This window comes from Sorex fumeus, unplaced genomic scaffold (assembly GCF_029834395.1).
Source record: "Sorex fumeus unplaced genomic scaffold, SorFum_2.1 ptg000006l, whole genome shotgun sequence".
Classification (NCBI taxonomy): Eukaryota; Metazoa; Chordata; class Mammalia; order Eulipotyphla; family Soricidae; genus Sorex; species Sorex fumeus.
The window spans coordinates 40196125-40219482 of NW_026606063.1; the positions used below are offsets into that span (position 1 = coordinate 40196125).

Genomic DNA, 23358 nt, shown 5'->3' on the forward strand with positions numbered 1-23358 from the left:
ACTTGGAGGGAGTGGGCAGGGGGGCCAGGGCCAGCCCCTAGGAGAAAGTGTAAGAGTAGAAGGCAGTGGCATTGACCTTGTAGTCCAGGGGGAGGCGGTGCCCGATGTGCTTGGCACCGAGACTGGCGCTGCCCAGGGCAGATGAGTGGCATAGCTTCATCAGTGTAAAGCTAGAGAAGGAATTCTGGGCCTGGCTCTCTCTGCCCTGCATCAGCGCTGACAGGAAACCTGGAGGGAAAGAACGCAGAGGGCACAAGTGAGAGGGGGAGCAGCAGCTGACGGTGGGGGGAGGGGAGGGGGGCACAGAGGGAGGGAGTCATTGAGTCACTGCTGTGTGCTCCTGGAGGGACACACAGGCCAACTCCCCAGCAGACACGAGCCCAGGAATGGTTGTGGGGTCCTCGAGTCAGCAGCTCCCCAGCACCCAATGCTGGGACCCTGGGGTGCTGAGGGGGTTTCTGCAGTGCCTAAGAGAGAACATGCCCCCCACAATGAGGCTGCCAGGAAGTGGTGGCACGTGGTTCTGGCTGTGCTGACAGGGATGTTTGTCACACACTAGTCACAAACTCCTGGTTTTAAAGTCATCTACCTTTAATCTCTTTTTAAATGATGCTCATTTCATAAATTCTTTGGAAAAGAACAAGGTGTGGTGGTGTGTTTTTGTTTCTGCCATCAGTGGTGCTGACGGACCTTGGGTGCCAAGGGTTCCCGCATGGAGCCCACTCTTTGAGCCTTCTCCCCTGATCCCTGAGGAAGAACATGTCGCTGATGGGTTCAGAGAGTCTCACTGGGACAGTGTAAAGAAGTCCCTGGCACAGTGGTGTTGTTTTTTTTCTTTTTGGGTCACACCCGGCAATGCACAGGGGTTACTCCTGGCTGAGCACTCAGGAATTACTCCTGGCAGTGCTCGCGGGACCATATAGGATACTGGGAATTAAACCCAGGTCAGCCGCGTGCAAGACAAACGCCCTACCTGCTGTGCTATCGCTCCAGCCCCTCACTGAGGGCACATCCCTGTCCATGCCCATCCTTTCCTCCCCTACTTACCTTCCTTCAGCAACTCCCAACTTTTCCACACGGAGCCCACACACAGGATGGGGAGGCCCAGCTCTCCTTGGAATAAGACCTGGGCAGAGAGCAGAGATGGATATTGGGGCAAGCAAGCCTCACCCAGTGGCCTGCTGGTGCTTGAGGGTTGCTCCCAGTGGTGCTCAGGGGACCATACAGTGCAGCAGATCAAACCTGGGCCTCCCACATGCAAAGGAGATGCTCAGCCCATTGAGCTCTCAGCCCGGTCCAAAGTGGATCACTTCTTAAGAGCAGCTCACCTTATCCTAGTTACTCTCCTCTAGTGAAGAACTAGAAGGTGGGCTCAAGAACAAAAGGAGGAAGACAGATTAGATTCACAAAGTAGAGAAGAGGGAAAAGGGTTAAGCAACAATACAAAAGAATAAGCAAGAATGGAGGGAAATGAACAGAAACATGCCTGTGACGTACGGGACATCAGTGTCCAACACTGAACCAAAGAGTCAGGGGTTGGAGAGAGAGCACAGGGATTGAGGTGCCTGCTTGCATGTGGTGGACCCTGATTTGAGTCCCAGCACCACTAATGGTTCCCATGCACAGCCAGGAGTGATCCTGAACACAGAACCCAATAACAAAGACAAAGGGCCCATCGGAGAGGAGAGGCACTGCACCAAAGAACTTTTTTTTCTTGTTTTTGGGACACACCTGACAGTGCTCTCAACTGGGTGCTCGGGCGACCTTGGGGGCCTGGGGACTGAACCGCACGGAAAGTGTGTGTTGGATTCCTTTGAGCTGACCTCAGAGAACTTTATGTGACAGCCTTGGTATGGAATGATTCTCGTGCCTATGTTCATTTATTTAAGCATCCAGTCGACAGCTGGGTGGGACAGTTCCATCCCGACAAGAACCCCACGGCTGCCGGCCTTCACCTCCTACTCACCGGGTCAATCTCGGGCAACACGGCCACAATGTGTTTGCCCAGCATCTGCCCAGCCTTCCAGAAGATGCAGCGGGAGAGGGCATCTCCCTGCTCAGCACCTGAATAGGGAAGAGAGCTGATGAGGACCCGGGAACCACCAGTCCTCGTGAATGAGGCAGACCAGCAAGAACAAAGCAAGCAGATACTTGAAGTCAGAATCCCCCACCCATGGCACCTTGCTGAGGTGGCATCCAAAGTGTCCTCTCCATCCTAACTGCCCCCCGTGGACCAGGGACTTCCACCCTCCGAGGGACATCCTGTAAGGAGGGTGATTTCAGGTGCCTGAGAAAGGCAGCACCCATTAGAGTAGCGCCCTGCACCTGGTATGGATGAGTCTGTCTGTATTCAGTCTGTGCTCAGATCCTCAGTTCTGGGGCTCCAAGTACTTTAGTCTGTGTTCCTGCCGTCCACACACACACACACACACACTCAATAGTCTGCTGTTGGTTGACACATGCATACATACACATCCCTACACAGAGTTGAAGCAAGTGAGCACATCTCCTACACACACACACACACACACACAAAATCAGTAGTCTGCCGTTGGTTGACACATTCATACACACACTTCCCTACATAGAGCTAAAGCAAGTGAGTACATCTCCTACATACACACATACAATCAGTAGTCTGCTGTTGGTTGGTACATCCATACACACACACATCCCTACATAGAGTAGAAGCAAGTGAGCACATCTACACACACACACACACACACCCCTGACAAGCTCTAGAAGGACTCTTTCTCCTGATGCCCAGCTAAATATTCTTAACCTCTCCAAGATGCTCTATGTATCACTGGTTTTAGAAAAACTAGAGCAGAAAAATTTGTAAGTCTACAACTGTACCTCATGGTGTTTCACTAATAAAAATTAAAAGATAAATAAATAAATAAAAATAAAATAAAAAACTAAAAAAAAAAAAGAAATACTAGAAAGTTTCAAATTGGCCCACAGGACAACTCGCCTAAAAGTGCCAGGTCAGTTGTCAAGGAAAACAGAGGGCGTCAAGCATTACAGCCTGCGTGTCCAGTTCCACTGTCCAGTGTCCACCAGGACCATGGCCCCTGATGGCAGCGAACTACAGTCACTTGATCGAAGGAAACTGACTCTGAGAGTTCTACACTGCACCCTTCCCCAACCCCACCCCCACCCCATTAAGAAGGCTTTGGGGAACAAAGTCAGATAAAGCCTGCCCTACCCCCATTACCTTCTGCAATTTTCTGGCAAAACCCAGCGAACCTGCTTTTATCAAAGTCCCTGTACAAGTGAGTGAGGATTCCCAGGCGATCAGGCACCTAAGAGACAGCGACAGGGAACGCGATGGTTATCGGAAGCAAAGGGAAATCCTGAGCCCGCCCACCCTCGCTGGCCTTCCTGACATCCCTGAATAACTGGAGAACATTTATTCGCCTATGAGTGTGCACCCCAGAGGGGGCAAGGATTTGGGATTCTTCACTTGAGAAATTGTATTTGTTCTCCCTAATACAAATGCGACTATCTCTTACAGATTAGCTTGGACACAGCACAGAGCACAGGTGTGGGCTCGCCGAAGTGTGGTCTATAGTTCCTCAGGGTGCTTTTGTAAAGCTTTCTTGGATCAAAGTGACCTGAGGTCCATTGCACATTGCATTTCTCTCTTAAATGAGGCACAGGGCACACCAGCAAACTGAAGGCTCTGAAAAGCCCTTAACCCAGGAAATTGATTTGTCTCTTCCAAATGAATTTGACCTTCTTCCACGCCTCCAAAATTTATATACCTGTAACTCCTAGGTCTGGAGGAACCAGTGATTTCCCCAGAACATGACTAAAAGTAGAGATGGTGGGGTTGGAGCGATAGTACAGCAGGTAGGGTGTTTACCTTGCATGCAGCCAACCCGGGTTCAATTCCCAGCATCCCATATGGTCCCCCGAGCACCCGCCAGGAGTAATTCCTGAGTTCAAAGCCAGGAGTAACTCTTAGGCATCGCCGGGTGTGACCCAAAAAGGAAAAAAAAAGTAGAGATGGAGCAAAAAAAAAAAATGTGAGCACTAAAATCACGATTTAACACATGGAGCTGGGGCTGCAATTTGTGTTAAGCCACAGTCAAGTGCAAGACCATCACCTTGTTACATTCTGAGACATTCTCACTTCATCCCTGCAACAACTCTGTATGAAGGCCAGGGCTGAAGAAGGAGGAAGCGGTGGGCATATCAGTGCAGTGTGAACCCACAGGCTGAGTCAATCTGGTTTAACTGCACTCCTGACAGAAGGAAGCTGCTACAGCAAGTGATTTCTCTTCCTGGTCCCTCCCTATCCTCCCTGTGGTTCAGGCCAGTTTCTCCTTTGTCATCAACCTTGAGAATGCAAATTCTTAACTGCCAGCATTTCCAATCTCCTTCCTTGGCCCAGGCCAAAAGTGGCTCACTCAGGGACCCTCACTCAATGTCTCCCACCTTTCTTTGCCTTCTCCCCACATTTCCCTCTGGTTTGACTTAGGGAGCTGTTTTCCAGGTGGCTCCCTAGTGCGCCTAGGTGAAGGGAAAGTAGATTCTGGGGTCCACCCCCTCTGCAGACTCACCCACTCACCTTTTTTGAGTCACACCCAATGATGTGCAGGGGTCACACCTGGCAGTGCTCGAGGTGGTCCACCATGTGGTTCCCAGGGCTCAAACTCTGGGCCTTAGCATGCAAAGCAGGTGCTCCAGCCCATTACGCTGCCTTCCTGGCCCCCTGCCCTGCCCCAGCCAGCTTTCCTCCTGACCCCTCTTCAGCAGAGGGGGAGCTCACTGTCTGGCACACCTTGCAAGTTCCTGTGCTAGCTAGCTTGTGTCTGCGTGCAGTGCTCTGACCTCATCCTGTACTTCTTGTTCCTGCCAAGAATGTGGCCCTCCTGCTCCTGCCAGCAGGGCCCGGCTGCCCTCTGAGTGCTGTCTCCATTGGACTCCCACACCTCCAGTGCTGGCTTCGCCCCAACTTTCCTCCTCTCTCAGTCCCTCCCCTGCACCTGCGTGGGTTCCCAGTGCCGTATCCCCAGCGAACATGCTTCCTGGGTCGGGTGGCAGCGGGGGTGAGTACCTGGAAATAGGCGAACATGGCCTGTTTGACGTAGTGAATGTCATAAGGAGTCGCCTCCAAGTTGTCGATGGAGTCGAACACAGTCTTCACGGCCTGGTGTGCGATCCAGTAGGCTATGGGGGGTGGGGGCAGAGGAAGATGAGGGGTTGGCGGGGGTGGGGAGTAGGGGGCTTCTCCCCAAGCTGTCAGGGGAGGACACTGAGACCTGCTTGGCGAAAAAAGTTTCCTGGTTCCCAGCCACAGGCTCTCCCCACACGGTATCTGGGCATACTGCTCACATGACAGAGTACAGGCTGGGCTAAATGAGGCCCCAAAGGGAGCCCGGGGGCCCAGCCCCACTGGGTGTGGGTTCCTATAACAAATTAAACTGCAGGTGACTAGATAAGGAAGATTGGATGGGGAGCAGAACAGGTAAGACTGTCACATCAATGCCCATCTAAAACATAAAGACAACAAAATCAGGTGCCACACACTCCCGGGGTCACACTGCATGTTGGACGCGGACCCCACAGAGGGGACGGCTGGGGAGCCTCAGTCTCCCTCTCCCACCCGCACACAGAACGACCTCTCCAGGAAGTGGAGGCTTTAACCTTCGGCATCAACCCCTCCCCCGAGACATCAAAGGCCAACAACAGCCTGATGCTGTCTCCCTCAGAGCTGCCAGGGCCCTTGCTCAGATCTCTGTCAGCAGCTGTCTCAAGGGGACCCCAAGGGGCCCATGAGTGCACAAAGCGGAGGGGGGGGTGTGACACAGGGAGCTACAGAAAGGGAAGGGCCCAGATCTCTCTCTCTCTCTCTCTCTCTCTCTCTTCTTTTCTTTTTTTTTTTTTTTGCTTTTTGGGTCTCAGAGAGCCCGGCAAGGTACTGAGAGTATCCCCCCTGCACAGCAGAGCTTGGCAAGCTCCCTGTGGCGTATTCGATATGCCAAACACAGTAAACAGGCGATATGCCAACAAGTCTCACAATGGAGACACTACTGGTGCCTGCTCAAGCAAATCGATGAACGACCGGAGGACAGTGCTACAGTGCTTTTTGGGTCACACCCGGTGTTGCACAGGCATTAATCCTGGCTCATGCACTCAGGAATTACTCTTGGCGGTGCTTGGGGGACCATATGGGATTCTGGGAATCGAACCCAGGTTGGCCGCAGGCAAGGCAAAAGCCCTACCCGCTGTGCTAGCACTCCAGCCCCACGGGACAAGATCTCTCATCCAGTCCCTCAGCTGCTCACCTGAGCCCTCGTCCCCCATCATGTGGCCCCAGCCGCCGCAGCCACTCTCGGAGCCGTCGGGGTTGACCAGCCGGCAGCTGGAGCCGGTCCCAGAGATGAGCACGATGCCACCTGCAGAAAGGGCGTCGGAAGCTCAGTGGCCTGGGCCAGGCCTGGAGTGCACATTCCCAACTGAGGAGAGATTCGAACCTCCACCAGGCCCAGCCGGCATCCCCCCATCTCCCACCCCACGTTCGGCCTGCAGGGAAGGTTCGGCCTCAAGGAAAAGCCAAGCAGGCCCAGGCCTGCCCCGGAGGGCCGTACCTGCTACCAGTGCTCGATTCACTGCATTTACCCCCTGCACCAGGGACTAAGCTGACTCTGATCCCTCTCACGGGTTCCATCGGCCCCACATGGTCCACGAGGAACTATGAGGGCCGGTAACTTCCCCAAGCGAGTACAAGCAGCAGTGAGGTCACTGAAGCCCAAGTGCCCATCCCACGCCACCCAGGACTTCCCACATGCTCCCAGAGCTCTCTCTGCTCGCTTCTCGGGACCCCCAGGACAGCCTCCATCACCGCATGGCCGCAGGGGCACCTGATCCCCAGGAACCCAGTTGGTTTTTTAGTTTGGGGGAGCTGTACCCAGCCGTGCCTAGGGCTGATTCCTGGCTCCATGCTCTAGAAATTACTCCTGGCAGTGCTTGGGGGTCCACATGTCATGCAGGGGATCGTGGGCCAGAGGGTCTTTCCACCAAATTTCCACTCATATATTCTACTCTGCAATATTATGTGTAAAGTCAAAGCAATCATTTGAAGTTTGTACAAGGCAAGTGCCTTAACCCCTGTACTATCTCTCTGGACCAGGAGTCCAGGTGTGACTGACTCCACACCTGGACTCCCACCAAGATACCCCCTATCCCTTCCTGTCCCACCCTTGCTCTGGCAGGAGCTGTAGATAATAAATGTAGATGGGGGGGGGGGGGCGGTGCTGATATGACTTTGTTTATTTGCCTCACAGACAAAATCTGCCAGCTGTACCTCAGAAGACAGGTTCTCAGCCTCACCCCTCCCTCCACTTCCTCACCGTCGGGCGTGGCTGTGGCAATGGAGCCGGCGGCGTCACTCGTCACGAAGTAGCTTTTACTCAGGGAGGGAAATCTGTCCTTCAGCGCCTGGGTTAGTATCCTCACTGCCTCTTGCTGCTCCCCACCACTCAAGGACAGGCCCTAGGCCACCAGGGAAGGGAGCCAGTCAGCAGAGCCCCAGACTCGCTCCCTTCCCAGCCCCCTCCCCGCCCACCATTGGTCTCTGCCAGGTGGGCACAGCTGCCTTCCACGGCACACAGACTCCTCCAAGGGCCGTGGCTGTAACACCTGAGCTGGGAAAGGTCAGATGGGGAGCCCAACAATTTGACAAGCCGAGATTTGGAGCTTAGGAGGACGTGGTGCCCTTAGCGGAAATCCAGGCAGAGGAGCAAAGAGAGGAGAGATGGAGAAATGAGTCTGGATGGGCTGTGCCCACAGAAGATCTCAGAACATCATCTAGGGAAGAGTAAATAAAATTAAAAAAAAAAAACTTTTATAAAAGGAAAACAGAGGCTGCAGCAATAGCACGGCAGGTAGGGCGTTTTGTCTTGCACACAGCAGACCCAGGTTCGATCCCCAGAATCCCATATGGTCCCTTGAACACCACCAGGGACCTGAGTGCAGAGCCAGGAGGAACCCCTGTGCAATGCGGAGTGTGACCCAAAAACCAAAAAAAAAAAAAAAAAAGGAAAACAGCAACAATAAAACAGCATATATGGGGGCTGGAGTGAGATAGCACAGCAGGACAGCAGGTGGGGCGCTTGCCTTGCACGCGGCCGACCTGGGTTCTATTCCCAGCATCCCACATGGTCCCCTGAGCACCGCCAGGAGTAATTCCTGAGTGCAGAACCAGGAGTAACCCCTGAGCATCGCTGGGTGTGACCCAAAAAGCAAAAAGAAAAGCAAAAAAAACAACAAAAAAAAACAGCACATATGGTCAGGGAGTAACCAGAGCTACAGCCCCTTGGGAGACAGGATTGAACAGTGAGGGCTGACCTTCCATGAGCACCTTGGGGTCAGGGCTCTGTGCTAATAGATCTCGTGTAGATCATGTCATTTCACTTTCCTGACCGCTGTGGGGGCAGCCGCTGTTGGCTGTAATTTCCAAATGAGGAAACAGAGGCCCAGGAAGTGGTGTGCTGAGGGTTCCACAGATAATAAGTGAGAAAACTGGGACTTTTTGTGTGTTTGGACTCCCTGGTGTCTAGTACTGTTCTTCTACCTAAAACTCTGATATTGAGTTTGGGAGGACAAGTTGCCCCACACATCCCTGGTATCTAGTGGTAAGAAAGCTGGAATTCAAACCGAGGTGTCAGTTTGAAAAAAGCTCCGAGGTCCTGTCACCCTTGTGACTCCCAGGTAACTGCAGCTTCACAGAAGGCTGAGCAGACATGAGTTTCTAGGCCGAGAAGACTCCTGGCAGCCCTCCCACTCTTGTGGGAAGTGACGTAGCATCATCCCCAGGATCTGCCCGAGACTCACCAAGCTCTGTAGCGGTACCAAAGGATCCACCCCTGCTTTCTCTTTGGCCTTGCTCACCATGTCGTTGATCCTCTCCACACACTTGTCCACCCCGATCAACTGGCCTCAGTCAAAGGGAGGAGGAGTTACAAAGGTCTGTAGGTCCTGTGTTCTCCCACCACAAACCCAGCCACCACCCCACTGGAGTTAAAGAATTAAACCACAACCAAGTCCACTGCCCCCCCCCAAAAAAAACAGCCATTACCCAATGGTTTGTGCCGAGTCCATCCGCCTCTGCCAGGATTTGTCCATTCTCCGAGAGTAAAAGTACCTTGGACTGTGTGCCCCCACTACGGAACACAAAGGGGACAATTGGCCCCACTCAAGAAATCCTGCCCGTGTACCAGAACCCCTGCCCAGTCCTGGTCACGGGAAGAAACCAGAACAGAGATAGCTTGGGCAAACCCAATGCCCGTTACCAAGCCCAGTCCTGTGGCTTGGTGTTTGCCATATATGCTGTTGGAGTAAACCAAAATTCTTGTTTGGTTTTTATTTTGTTTTTGGTCCACATCCAGGGATGCTCAGTCCTTACTCCTGGCTCTGCATTCAGGAATCACTCCTGGTGGTGCTCAGGAGATTATATGGTTTGCTAGGGATCGAACCCAAATTGGCTGGTGTGCAAGACAAGCGCCCTACCGTACTATGTCTCCAGCCCCTGAAACACAATTTTTGCTTAGCTTCCTCTGGGGATCATGTAAGATGCTACTTAGAGTTCTTGAAACCTCTTGATCCACTCCCACAGTGCCTTAAGCTCAGCCCCATAGCTAGTAAGGATTCAGGTATTACAAATGGGATTTCAGTTGGGGGTTCAACAGATTATGAACCCCATTGGGTCAAATCAGTCACCCATCCTCATGCAACCAGAGCCTGGAAGAGGCAACACGCAGCAAGTACAGCTAAAGAGAATGGCATAGCTAAGCCTGAGTGATAGTAAATTGGATAGGGAACTTGCCTTGCATGCAACAGATGTGGGTTTGATTCCCAGCAATACACATGGTCTCTGGAGCACCGTCAGAAGTAATTTCTTTGTGCGGAGCCGGGAGTAAACCCTGACCATCACCAGATGTGGCCCAAAAAGCAAGAAAGAGAAGGGGAGAGAAGAAGGGGAGGAGAGAGAGAGAGAGAGAGAGAGAGAGAGAGAGAGAGAGAGAGAGAGAGAATGGCATACCCCTGCTTCTTTAGACTAAAACTGCCTTTCAACATCAAGCACCCACGGGGATCCTGTCACACACTGGGCAGGGAGAATATATAAATCTTCTTAAGGAACTAAGAGTTCCAGTGCTTACTAGGGGGTAAATGCTAGCTAGGAGGGAGGTCTGCTGGGCTATGGGCGTATGCGTCTTTATTGATCAGTACTTTCAAGGATACCAAGGGACCAAAGTCAAAGAAGACAAAGAAGTTTCTGGAGTTCCATGCACGAGGTGGGAGTGGCAATAACCAAGAACCCACACCTGGGATGTGGCTGCCAAAGAAGTGAATCAGATCTCAAATTCCAAAGTAAGTGGTCAGGTGGAGGCCACAGCCATCCACTACGATGACCAGGCACACTCAGATGCACACCATGTAGTCACCGAATGAGACTAGGCAACGGGATCCTTCATTCTCTAACTTCACACATATAAGTCAGTGAAAACCATAGTGCAAAGGTCTTGCCCCGCAGCCATGCAGTAGTACGTAGTTGTAAGAAAGAAGTCCAGTACACAGGCTTCTGAGCAGGTTAAAACGTGAGAAAAACTAGGTAGACAGCAGGCTCCGGAGCCTCAAGTGCAGAGGGGAGCGGGAGTGGGAGGGTGGGGAAAGGGGGTATGTGGAGAGAGATGACCAGTCAGCCTGCAGCACCCAGCTCCCAGAACTCCTCAGGAAAAGATCTTGCTCCAAGTTCCCGCTGCGCCCGGCATCCCTACTCATGACACACGTTCGGCAAAACGATCAGAACGATGGAAAATAGGAGAGAAAGGGACTTCTTTTCCTTGTATGAGGTGTAGATGTGTGTCTTCACAGTGAACTACAAAGACCTCCCCTTGGGGTGTGACAAGCTCGGAAATCCTGGAAGGCAAAAGCCCCCGCACTAAGGGCCACCTGCGGGACAGACCCTCCCCCCCACACCCCCTATGCAAGCCCCGCAGTGCAAAGTGGCCTGCTGCGCGCGCGCGCGCGCGCACACACACACACACACACACACACACACACACACACACACAAACCACTCCCTGTGCAAGCCCCGTAATGCAAAGTGGCCGCGGCGCGAGGCCACCCGCGGGGCACACACGCCCCCCCTACTCCTGCTATGCAAGCCCCGCAGTGCAAAATAAAATGACTGCAGCGCGAGCCGGATGGCACCTTCCTCTGACCGCGCCATCGGGCCAAGCCGCCCCTCGGGGACTCTCTCCACCCGGCCGCACTCACCCCTCGACGCCTCCGTAGAACTCGGTCATGCTGCAGCGGGCGTCGCCGCAGGTCCAGCACTTCCCGACCCGCCCGGCCCGGGAGCTGTCGGCCCCGCCCCTTCATCACGTGAGCAGCCGCTCGCCGGGGGCGGGACTTCTAGCGCGCACGCGCAGACCTCCCCCGCCGCCAGTTCCCGGGCACGCCCCGCCCCGAGGTGGCGAACCGGCTTTCCCCGCGTCCACCCGCGACCCCTACCCCGATGCAACACTTCCCGCTTCCCCGCACCTAGCTAGCCGGACCCTGCTTTCGGACACGGACAGCGGATGCCAAGCAGAGAGGCCGGGAAGAAGCATTCGGACCGCACCGGTCTGACGGTCACCGCGCCCGGGCGCCTGCGCGCTCCCGACGAGCCACGTCGGCGCTGTCGGAAACGCGCGCCGCGACGCGGGGCCTGGGACCTGGGGCGCGGGGCCGGGCCGTCGCGGGCCCCGGAGCTTCCGGTCTCGCGTGACCTCGCAAGCACCTCTGGTAGAAGGGGTCTAGTGACCCCCTCCCCCCAGCACCGTTGGAGGCCTGAAAACCAAACTAATATTTCTATGTCATTTGTCATTTATGAATGACTGCAGTGTTCAGCCCAAGAGCTTCCCGGTGATAGCAAGTGTCACGCGTGCGCGACGACAAATTCCCATGTTTTTTTTAGCACCTTGGCAGCGAGGCGAACTAGCGGATTTGGGTTACTGGAGCTGAGTTGTTCTCCAGTCAATTCTCTTCCTTAGGCTTTTGGAAATGCCCGAAGACAAGGGGGGAGGACTGGCCAGACCTGGGAGTCAAGCACCTGCAGACTTGGAAGATTCGTCATAGTTCTGGGGACAAACGTGCCCAAAGTCTCGGGCCCCTGGAGTGCCCAGCTGTTTTTGACCTGTCTCTGGTTAACAGCAGCCCAGGGACTGATCTTTCAGAGGGCAGGCTTCAGGCCGGCCTAGGGCTCCCTTTCCTCTCCCCGTAGCCACTGTTTTTAGAGAAAACTCCTGCTATAGGCACTTTGTTCCCTGATACGAAGCAGTCTGCTGATGTTCAGTGTCAATGCTTGACCTATACAGATGGGTATTGGAGGGCAATCAGGAGGCTAAGGAGTGATAGTTTTAAAATGCCACTGTAGTGGCAGGAGTGATATAGTACGATTGGTAGGAAACCTGCCTTGCATGTAGCCAACCTGGGTTTGATCCCTGGCATCCTATATGGTCCCTCAGCACCTCCAGGAATGATCTCTTAGCACAGAGTCAGGAATAACCCTCGAGCAACGACAGGTGTGCCCCACTCCCCTACCCAGAAAATAAACCACTATAAGATCCAAACTTTATAATGTGCCTGTCAAGATAGCAGACTGGAGGCTGCAGAGGCAATCAGGGAACTTGAGACCTCTGGAAGGATTGGGGCCAGAATGTTCTGTGTCTAAAACTCAACTATCAAAACTTTGTAAGTCATGGTGCTTTAATAGAATAAGAATTTTTAAATAAAAAATAAATGCCACTGTTCAACAAATTACTTGCTCTCAAACACAAATTCAGAAGTCCCAATAGATTTCAGGGATTCACGGTGGGGCCACAAACCCCTGTGCATGGTACTACAAGAGGTCTCAGCAGAATTCTGTTCCCAGAGATGAGGCCCAGATGCTGAGCAGAAAGTTTTTAAAAGGACTAGGCGGGTGTTGGGCCAAACCTAGCAGTGGTCTGGGATCACTCCTGGCAGTGCTCTGGAAATCCTGTGTAGTACCAGGGATAGGACTAAGGTCTCTGCATGCCATGCAAGCATCTATCTCTCTAGTCCCTTGGGCATATTTTCTTTTTTTTTTTTTTTAAAGAACAAATATGTGCTCTTCCACTTGAGCAGATTTCTTATCAACAGAATACAAACAGGTCCTAAAGAGAACCGCACATCAGCAGGATTTCTAACAAAGCCAGTCTGTCAGGCTTTGACCCCAGGCCGGACTCCCGGGACAGTCACATGGACAGCCCCCACCTCACAGGCAAGAGAGGATAGATAAGCCCAGATAAAACGCAAGGCTTGGTCTTTTCTCAGAAATTTTCTGTTCAGGTGTAAAGGCTTGTTTGCCCCTCTTTTCAAGTGTCCAATGTCCCTAATAAATTTTTTTTCTTCTTTTAGGGGGGGATTTGGGCCACACTTGATGATGCTTAGGGATTACTGCTGGCTCTGCACTTAGGAACTACTCCTGGCAGTGCTCAGGGGACCACACAGGATGCTGGGGATCGAACCTAGCTCAGCTGCATGCAAGACAAGCACCCTACTTGCTGTACTGTAGCTCTGTCACTGTCCTCCCGTTGTTCATCGATTTGCTCGAGCGGGCCCAGTAACGTCTCCATTGTGAGATTTGTTGTTACTTGTGTTTGGCATATCGAATACGTCACGGCTAGCTTGCCAGGCTCTGCCGTGCGGGCGAGATACTCCCGAGAGGGGCTGAGGAATCAAACTCGGGTCGGCCATGTTAGCTGCGTGCAAGGCAAATGCCCTACCCGCTGTGCTATCGCTCTAGCCCACTGTAGCTCTACCCTTCCTAATACATTTTTTTTGTTTTGTTTTGTTTTGCTTTTTGGGTCACACCCAGCAATGCACAGGAGTTACTCCTGGCTCTGCACTCAGGAGTTACTCCTGGCAGTGCTCAGGGGACCATATGGGATTCTGGGAATCGAACCTGGGTCAGCTGCATGCAAGGCAAACGCCCTACCCACTGTGCTATCGCTCCAGTCCCCTAATAAATTCTTCTTAATGCCAATAAGTCATTCTTTCACCAACCCATACACTTGCTTGTTGCCCCAAAATATATACTGTTTTTTTTTAAAAGAGATGTAAACTAGAGTAATATGTACCTTGTTTCTTGCCTACATAGGGTACTGAAACACTCTCACCTCCAAGAATCACTGAAAGAGAATTCTCTGCATGATAGCATCAGAAAGAAAGTGATAGAACTGTGTGATGACCATCAATATGGTATTGGAAGCCTGAAGGTCCAGTTCAACGATGCCAGAAGGGTGCAAGTTGGGAGTGGAGAGAGTTTGTGGCAACAAGCCTGCAGGTTGGAAGGCAGCGGATTCTGGTCCTCAAAGTAACTTTCATGTCTGCATCATCTGGAGAAGGCGTTTTGTAGAGAAATAGACTAGGAAAGAACAGTTTGAGAAAGGGTGGGTTAAAGACTTGTAGGAACCTGAGACACATTAGACAGGTTTTCATAGTTCTATTACACTCTTTATGGGGTAGGGAGTGGAGGGCGAACCTACCCTTGACAATGCTTGGGGATCACTCCTGGCAATGTTTGAGGGGCCATAAGTGGTGCCAGGATTCTAACTTGGGTCAGCCGTTATGCAAGGCAAGCACCATAACTCTAATTCCTATATTATCTCTCCTGTCTTTTATAATACTCTTTTATGTTTCTTTATCTTCCTTTTACCATCCAGCTGCTCTATGAGAATTACAGGTTTCTAACCATTTATTACAAAGTACTGGGTGTAAGGTCTAAGTAATTAGTCAAGGCTCACACAAATAGTTGATGTTGCTTATTCCGGATATGTGTAGTCACTGTGGAGAAGGAAATAAAATGTTGTGACAGAGAGAAATGTTAATCTTTAACTTTATGAAAGCTTAATACCCTTTTGTGTGGGCTTGCAAAATTCCAACAGCAGCTCTTTTGAGGCTCATGAGGTTGAAAAACACTCCTCTAAGCAGGGAAGTCTTCAGGAGGAAACTTGGCACTGGGGCAGGGCCGAGGGGGTTAAGTTAGGGAACAGAACACTAGGACAATGGGCAAGGGGAAAAGTGCCTGCCACAGAAGAGGCTGGGAGGTCAGAGGGGAAACTGGGGCCATTGATAGAAGGTAGTGGGCATCAGAGGGATTGCTGTGGGAACTATATATACCTGAAACTCAATCATAAGTATCTTTGTAACTTTGTGATTCGTGGAGATTCAATTTTTGAACTGTCCTGTCCTATCCTGTCCTCCCGTTGCTCATCGATTTGCTTGAGCGGGCCCAGTAACATCTCCATTGTGAGACTTCTTGTTACTGTGTTTGGCATATTGAATACTCTCGGTAGCTTGCCAGGCTCTCCGAAAGGGGCGGAGGAATAGAACCCAGCTTGGCCGAGCTGGCTGCAAGCAAGGCAAACGCCCTACCGCTGTGTTATCACTCCAGCCCCAATATTTGAAAATTTAACAAAAATAAATTACAATTTAAAAAAAAGGAGGGAAAAGTCTCATTCTTCTCTACCTCTGGACTGTAGGGAAGCTGTATTGGGGGGATCGGTGTATAGGAAGGGGCTAAGTAGCTAAGGAGACTGGTGAAAACCCTCTCAGATTTGTGGGGGCAGAGGACTTTGGTTTTAATGTTTTAAACAGAACCCTTGTTCATGAAAGCACAGCCTCATCTGCTTTTACTAAACCATATTTCCAAAGTAACCTTAGAACTAAACATATGATAGGTGGATCATAAATAGTTCCGAGAATGTTTATAAGCCAGAAAGCAGAGGGTGTCCTGACCGTGGCAGGCAGTAAATCACTCACTGCTGTTGGCTAAACTCAGAGCAAAAATACAAGCAAACTCAAGGTTGGGAGACAGAAACTAGAAGTGAAATTGTAAAATGGGAAAGCAGGAGTTGGACAAGTGGTCGGGGGGCTCCAAAGCATCCGTCCCTGTGGTGTCAGCAGCGGGAAGCAGCCAGCACTGGGGTGGCCTCAGTGCGGTGCTTAAGAATCATGAATCTGGCAGGCTAAGTGGGAAGGAAGCACCAGGAAGTGAAAGATATTTAAAGGCTGGAGCAATGGCCCAGGCAAACCGTGAGAAGTGGAAGTGATCTGGAGGCAGGGCAGAGCAGAAATAAGTGACGGGAAGGGATTCAAGTGTGTATCTCTGGGGAGAGGACAGTCACGCTGATCTCCCCCGTGGTAGACCAGGCTGGACTTGGATAATTGTGATGGAAGGGAGAAGAGTGGGAGGCTGCCTTAACCAAGCTAGGAGGTGGGGAAGCAGGTCGCCATAAGACAGTGGGGAGTGGGGCTGTCCCAGGAACAGCCCAGAGGGCCAGTAGAGAGGACAGAGTACAGAAGCAGGTGCAGACAACTGACTCTACTAGTCAAGTCTCCAGAAGAGGGCTCAAGGGCGCAGTTGACATCTCTCACTTGAAGGAGAGGGCTGGGGGGAGGGGATGAGGGGGAGAGGTTTGGATGGAAGGTGAGAGGAGTCCCAGCCCCAAACTGCGAGTCCCTGGGTAGAGGGGGCGGGGGTGTCCTGGAATGGTAGCATTGTAGCACTGTCCTCTGTTTGTTCATCGATTTGCTCAAGCAGGTGCCAGTAATGTCTCCTTTGTGAGACTTGTTACTGGTTTTGGCATATCGAATATGCCACGGGGAGCTTGCCAGGCTCTGCCGGGTGAGCAGCATACTCTCAGTAGTTTGCCGGGCTCTCTGAGAGGGACGGAGGAATTGAACCCAGGTCGGCTGCGTGCAAGGCAAATGCCCTACCCACTGTGCTATCACTCCAGCCCAGGAATAAGACCTTTGAAATTGTATGTAGACCTGGACTGGGAATGTGGGGGGATGGCTCAAAGGACTACACCATATGCTTTGCACCCCACTGCCCCCTCCCCGCTCCCACAGCCATGTGGAGCTCCTCCAAAAGCCTTAGAAAACTGTCTGGCTCTGTGGGTGTCAGCCACTCCCTTCCCTGCAGCAGTCACCTGAAGGGCATGGGAGGGAGCCCCTGGATCCTGCCAGGCTCTGAGGAAGGGGAAAAGCTGGTCTCCAAGACCTAAAGGGGCCCACTGAGAAGACAGGATCCTGATTGAAGAAAAGCCACTTCCCCTGAAGCCTGAGGTTTCAGAAGTGGGATATGATGGTACTACTCTGGGGCCATGCCTCCTACTCTGTGTTTTTGGTTGGTTGGTTGGTTGGTTGGTTGGTTGGTTGATTTTTGGTTCAGGGGCTATACTCAGAAGCTTTTGGGCAGACTAGTCCTACCTCTGTGCTCAAGAGTGTCCCCTGGGAATACTTGGAAAACCATATGTAGGACTGGATATTGAATCAGGTCATCAGGATGCAAGGCAAGTGCATTAACCCCTGTACCATCTCTCAGGCACCTCACTGCTTCTACTTGGAAAGAATCTACTGCCAACCATGGAAGCTGGGAGCTAGCTCATAACAGGGCCAGGCTTAGACCAAGTAAAGATGAATTAGAACATTCTGGTTAGTGGTATTTCTTTTCTTTACCATTCTAGGACACTACTCGTCCCCCCAACCCCCCCCCCCCCACACACACACACATGCAGGCACACACACACACACACACACACACACACACACACACAGGATACTGCAGTTTGGGTAGGTGCACTGTCAGAGAAAACCAAATGGGTTGAAGAGATGGATTGACAGGTTGGAGCACATGCTTTGCACACAGTGTGCTGGGTTTGCTCTCCAGTACAATAGGGTCAGGACAGACCCCAAGCCCAGAGCTGGGAGAAGCCCCTGAGCATCACTGTGTACAAGGCAGGGGAAGGGTAGAGTGGCGGGAAAGAGGGAGGAAGTGAAGAGAGAGCGAGAGAGGAATCCTTAGGAATAGCAAAGATGGACCAAGAGAGACTGGTCCCCTGCAGCCTTGCCAGTGGAAGGAACCATGCATAGATATTTGGGCTGGGTCCTTCCTTAGACCCTCATTATCTCCCCACATGCCTGGGTGACCCCCACCCCCAAGTCCAGTCCTATTTGCTGAGTTCTCTCTGCTCTCTCCCCAGAGTGGGGGGGGGCATGAGAGAAACTTATGGGCCTCGCCACAAGGTCCCACATGGCCAGGCATGTACGGTTCAGTGGCAGCTGAGGTCTAAGCAGAGTGGACAGCACTGCCTTTCCTGAGACAAGTGGGAAGAGGGTATCAGGCATGGCTGACCGAGCGGTGACCCAAGGCCCAGCACAGAGCCAATGAACAACCACCACGACAGCGGCGGCCGCTCTCGGCCTCCATGGGAAATGCCATGTGTACGCGGCATGTCAGGCTGAGTTAGCACCAAGAGGGCTGAGTGGAGTCTGGCTGGAGGCTGCCTGCATAGGGGGACAGGGTGACAACACTTCCCCCAGGGCTCTGGAGAACAGGACAAGGGAGACCTGTGACATGCATGCCTCTGCCCACTAACTCGGGTGTGGGCATGTGCATGTTAGGGTCAGGTGTGTACATGCAAGGAATAAAGGTGTGTACATGCATGGAGTGAAAATGTGTGCATGTGCGGGGTTGATGTGTGCACATGTGTGGGGTGGATGTGTATACATGTGTGAGGTGGATGTGTGTTCATGTGTGGGGTCAGGTGTGTGCATGTGTGGGGTGGACGTGTGTAATGTATGGGGTGGATGTGTGTGCATGTGTGCAGTTGGATATATGCATGTGTGGGGTCAGATGTGTACAGGTGGGGAGTCAGGATTGTGCATGTGTGGGGTTGATATCTGTACATGTGTGAGGTCAGGTATGTGCATGTGTGGAGTACAGGTATGTACATGTGTGGGGATGAGTGCTCCTGAGATTTTGCGTGTTGCTCCTGAGGACTCACATATCAGTGGGCATGAACACACTTGTCCTCGTGCACCTTGTGCGTTGGGTCTATTCTTACTGTGTCCACTTGTGTGTGCTGAGAGTCTGGGGCTGAAGAAGCCACAGCCTGCCTTCAAGGCACTTCTGTTCAGTGGGAGAGACAGGCAAGGGCCACCCGCTGCTCTCTCTGCACATCCAAGATGACCAAAAAAGAAGAAACAGTGGGCAAACCAGAAAGGGTCACAGCCACCTGCAGCTGATTCCCTGCACCAGCTGCCCAGTCTGTGCCCTGGGACAGGGCTATTAAGAAGTTTGTCATTTAGCTTCAATCCCTGGCACCCCATTTGGTCCCCCGAGCCCGCCAGGAGTGAGTCCTGAGTGCAGAGCAAGGAGTAACCTCTGGGCACCTCCAGGTGTGATCCTCAAACCAAATCAAAGCATAAGAAGAAGTTTGTCATTAGAAACATCATAGAGGCAGCAGCTGTGAGGGACATTTCCAAAGGAAGCCCCTGTGCTTCCCAAACTGAACGTGGTTATACTCCTATGCGAGTTGTGCATTCACAGCAAGGTACTACAGACTTGTCCTTGTGAAGCCTGCAAGGACCAAGCACCCACCCCCCGGCCCCCGAGATTCAGACCTGCGGGTGCTGCCCTAAGACCTCCACCAAAACCATGGAAAGCAGCTAAAGACCTGAAGAATTGAAGACAAATTCCTCTAGGAGAAAATAAAATGGAATTTTACATAAAAATAATAAGAAGAAGGGCCAGAGCAGTAGTACAGTGGGTCGGGTGTTTGCCTTGCATGCAGTCAACCCAGGTTTGATCCCCAGCATCCCATATGGTCCCCCAAGCACCACCAGCAGTAATTCCTGTGTAGAGCCAGAAGTAACCTCCGAGCATTTCTGGTTGTGGCCCAAAAAGCCCAAAGGGCGGTGGGGGGGGAAGGAAGGAAGGAAGGAAGGAAGGAAGGAAGGAAGGAAGGAAGGGAGGGAGGAAGGGGACAGGGAAGGAGGGAAGGAGGGAGGGAGGAAGGGAGGGAGGGAGGAAGAAAGGAAGAAAAAAACTGTGATCTTGCTCTGGGAAAAGGACAAAGGGTTCCAGAGAGCACCAAAAGTTGCCTGTTAGAATGTGAACTGGGAGACCCTTCTAGAAGGAGACCTTGGCCTAAATGATGGACTTGGCTGCTGCTGAATCTCTCCGGAGGTGGCAGGCTGGGGACAGGGCCAATGCAGACTGGGAGCTGCCACCCACTGCTTAAGGTGTGGGAAACAATGAAGAAGAAAGGCAACACAACGTGAGCCAGCGACTGAGACAGCCTGTAGCAAAAAACATGCTTGCTCAGCTCTGAGGGGTACTGCTGACCTGTGTCCAAATCTAGCCCCACTTTGCAGCACCCTGAGGCCTCTGCTGCTTGCGTTGGAGCCTGGAACCACGCCCCGGTGGACACACTCCCCTCTACCCTCCCACCGTATCCAGAGAGTGACGGGACACAAGGGAAGTTCCACCACCAGGCCAGGCCTGGAACTGGCCTTGAAGCCACATCCAGCCGCCAAAGGCTGCAGATGGTGGCAAGGGATGGCTGACACGCTGCAGGGAGGCCTAGACCACACTCTTCCAGCTCCAAACTCTCTTGCCTGGGAGACATTGCCAAGTGCAGCTACCAAGACTGGGCTTTGGGAAGGCTTCAGAGACTCCTGGCCAGTGACCCTGCATCCGCCTCTCCCCAAAAGGGGCAGGCTCTGAACCCAACAAAAGCTGGAGTCATACTTTTCCCCAAACCCATGTACCTGGGCAATGAGCCTTATGGACCCCAGAGAAGCTCATACCTCCAGAGGCTTCTAAGAAAGCGGGACAGTGCTCTGGGGGAGGCCATTCTCCTGCCTTCATGGGGCTGTGGAAGAAGGGCCATTGGCCTGGCTCTTCTCCTCACCTGGAGATCCAGGGGGTAAAAGCCCAGTGGCCTGTGCCAGTCTTGTGGCTGGGCAGGAATGCCTGCTGGGTTCTGTTCAAGCTCTGCATGTGCTCCTTTGTTCTGCCTCCAGGCCTGTCCCTGGCCTTCAGTCTTTCTGAAGCCCAGGTTAGACCCACAATGAGCCCACCGTCGGCTGCTCCCTGCAGACCACCAGGACATCCTCTGGCCGTGACCAACATGCTAGCTGCTGGCTCTGATCTGGCCAGGCTCTCTGTGTGCAAGTGAAGCAAGGGACCCTTCAAAGCTGGACTGGGTTGCGTTTTCCTGGGCAACCCCGAGACCCACCAAGATGAGAGGAGAGAGAGCGTCTGGGTTTCAACTCTGGCCATGGCACTGCTTACCAGGGTGGAGGGAGTTGTGCATCAGTTTCTGGGTATTTAAACGTGGGTGTGAGTGCCAGGAAAACTGGGGACAGGTCACACTCTTCATCCCACCCACCTAAGACTTAGCAGCAGCCCCAGGAGTCCCATGGTCTGAGTGCACCAGCATGATGGGCCACCCTGACTGAGCCTTACAACTCAAGTGACTGTGATTAAAAGGTAAAAAAGGTAAAGGCCCTCCCGTTGATCGTCGATTTGCTCGAGCGGGCCCAGTAACGTCTCCATTGGAGACTTTGTTGTTACTGTGTCTGGCATATCGAATACTCTCGGTAGCTTGCCGGGCTCTCCGAGAGGGGCGGAGGAATCGAACTTGGGTCGGCCATGTTGGCCGCTTGTAAGGCAAATGCCCTACCCGCTGTGCTATTTAAAAAAAAAAAAACCAGCCTCTCTGAGCCCTGGGTTTCCCCTCCAGCAAATGTGCACACAAATAACACCTGCTTTATAAATAGTGAGGACCAAACGAATTTGTCTGCAAGACTTAGCACAGTACCTGGCATGTTCATCCAACACTAGTTGTCAGCACTGATCTTATTCCAGGGCTACAGACAGTTCCAGGTCAGCCCAAGGGGGAAACCGGGCCAATTCTCTCACCGGAAGGAAAAGCCTTTCTCACAGCTCATGGCCCAGTGAGTCCTGAGGTGTTGAACAGGGCTAATGGGGAAGGTGTCCTGTGAAGTGGGAAATGGGACCAGACTCCTCCTGGTCCTGGAAACTGTTCAGTCCTCTGATGTCTTTTCTTCTCTAAGGAGGGCCACTAGTTTGTCAGAATGAGCTGCCTCATTCTTCTAAAGTCAGGGATTCCTGCCTGGGAGGATACTTGGAGCAGCTTGAGTGAAGGCAGAGATGTCAAGGACCTGTGTTGTGATGCCTCCAGTGGTCGGTGATATAAAGACAGAAACAAAAAACATGAATGATCTTGGGGCTGGGCCTCCATCAACTGGGGCTCTTGTGTGTGTGTGTGTGTGTGTGTGTGTGTGTGTGTGTGTGTGAGAGAGAGAGAGAGAGAGAGAGACAGACAGACAGACAGACAGACAGAGACAGACATGGAGACAGAGACAGACAGAGACACAGAGACAGAGACACAGAGACAGAGACACAGAGAAACACAGAAAGAGAATGGAGAATGGGATCTGCAAGGCTTTCCCAGGAATGTGTGCATCAAAGCTCCGATTCCCTTGTGCTTTCCCATCATTCTCTAGCTGTAGGCCCTCACCTCACCCCTCACACATGATCCTTTCAGGCCTAACATTTTAACTGCAGAAAACATGGAGGCAATACAAACAAAAGAGCCCCCCGAGGACCTATCACTAGAAGATGCATTAAGCATTAATTCAGTCACTGAGCCCGGGCCCTCAGCATGTGACAGGGACAGGGTGGAGGTGACATGGCCAGAAACAGTGGGGCCACTGCTAGGGCAGAGACAGACAAGTGGGTGTGACACAGGTAAAGCTGGAAGCTGTGGCCCATGATGATGTCAGCATGGCAGTGGCTTTTACTCTTCACGTGGGTGGTTTGTCTCTGATGGAATTTTGCTCCCGATGCTCAACTATTGTGGACACAAGCTCATGTGAGAGGGGAGATGCTCCAAGTGAACCTGCTGACCCTGCCACCCATCTCCGGAAACCCCCTCAGGGACACCCTAGAGGGCATATCATGTGGGGACATTGTGTGTGTGTGTGTGTGTGTGTGTGTGTGTGTGGGAGTGGCACAAGGAGAGGGTAACAGGAACCCCAGGCACTGTTCCTCTGCCACAAGAGGGGGTCCAATAGGGAGGGGAGAAGAGGAAGGAGGAAGAATGTCTCTGCCAGCACTACCTTACTCCGTGGTCTGTCACACAGTCACCTGCATGTCATCAGGCAGGGTTAGCAGAGCTGGCGGACGCTGTCTCCAGCTGTATGCCATGCGTATACGTGCTGGGGTCCTGCCCACCTCGCCCTCAGTCAGAGACTGGCAGTGTCCCCTGCCAACCCTGGCCTCAGGACTCCTTCCCTATGTGAGAACAGGCTTCGGGAGGTCATTGGTCACTCACTGGAGGACAGCAGCCCCTGCAGCCCCAACCTTTCCATTCCACACTCCCCTCCTCTTCCCAGCCACTAGAGCCACTAGGAATGCACAGAGGCCATGCATGTGACCCACTAGGAGCCCAGAATCCATTA

The 23358-nt window shown here is 52.6% G+C and overlaps 1 protein-coding gene across 1 annotated transcript; it reads right to left on the reverse strand.

The window, feature by feature from the left end:
* On the reverse strand, nucleotides 1–11350 carry NAGK (N-acetylglucosamine kinase). Its single transcript, XM_056125481.1, has 10 exons — nucleotides 11290–11350; nucleotides 9089–9173; nucleotides 8845–8943; nucleotides 7362–7503; nucleotides 6297–6407; nucleotides 5066–5178; nucleotides 3218–3305; nucleotides 1967–2064; nucleotides 1048–1126; nucleotides 1–228 (listed from the first exon to the last, which is right to left on the reverse strand). The coding sequence occupies exons 1-10, from the start codon at nucleotides 11316–11318 to the stop codon at nucleotides 38–40; spliced, it is 1035 nt and encodes a 344-aa protein (XP_055981456.1). The 5' UTR covers nucleotides 11319–11350; the 3' UTR covers nucleotides 1–37.
* Between the last annotated feature and the right edge of the window lie 12008 nt (nucleotides 11351–23358).

Coding starts and splice junctions, on each gene's coding strand:
- NAGK (XM_056125481.1), bottom strand. CDS start 11,318: ATGACCGAGTTCTACGGAGGCGTCGAGGG. Junction 8,944..9,088: donor GACTCGGCACAAACCATTGG/GTAATGGCTGTT, acceptor GACTGAGGCCAG/TTGATCGGGGTGGACAAGTG. Junction 3,306..5,065: donor CCATGTTCGCCTATTTCCAG/GTACTCACCCCC, acceptor GCTGTCTCTTAG/GTGCCTGATCGCCTGGGAAT.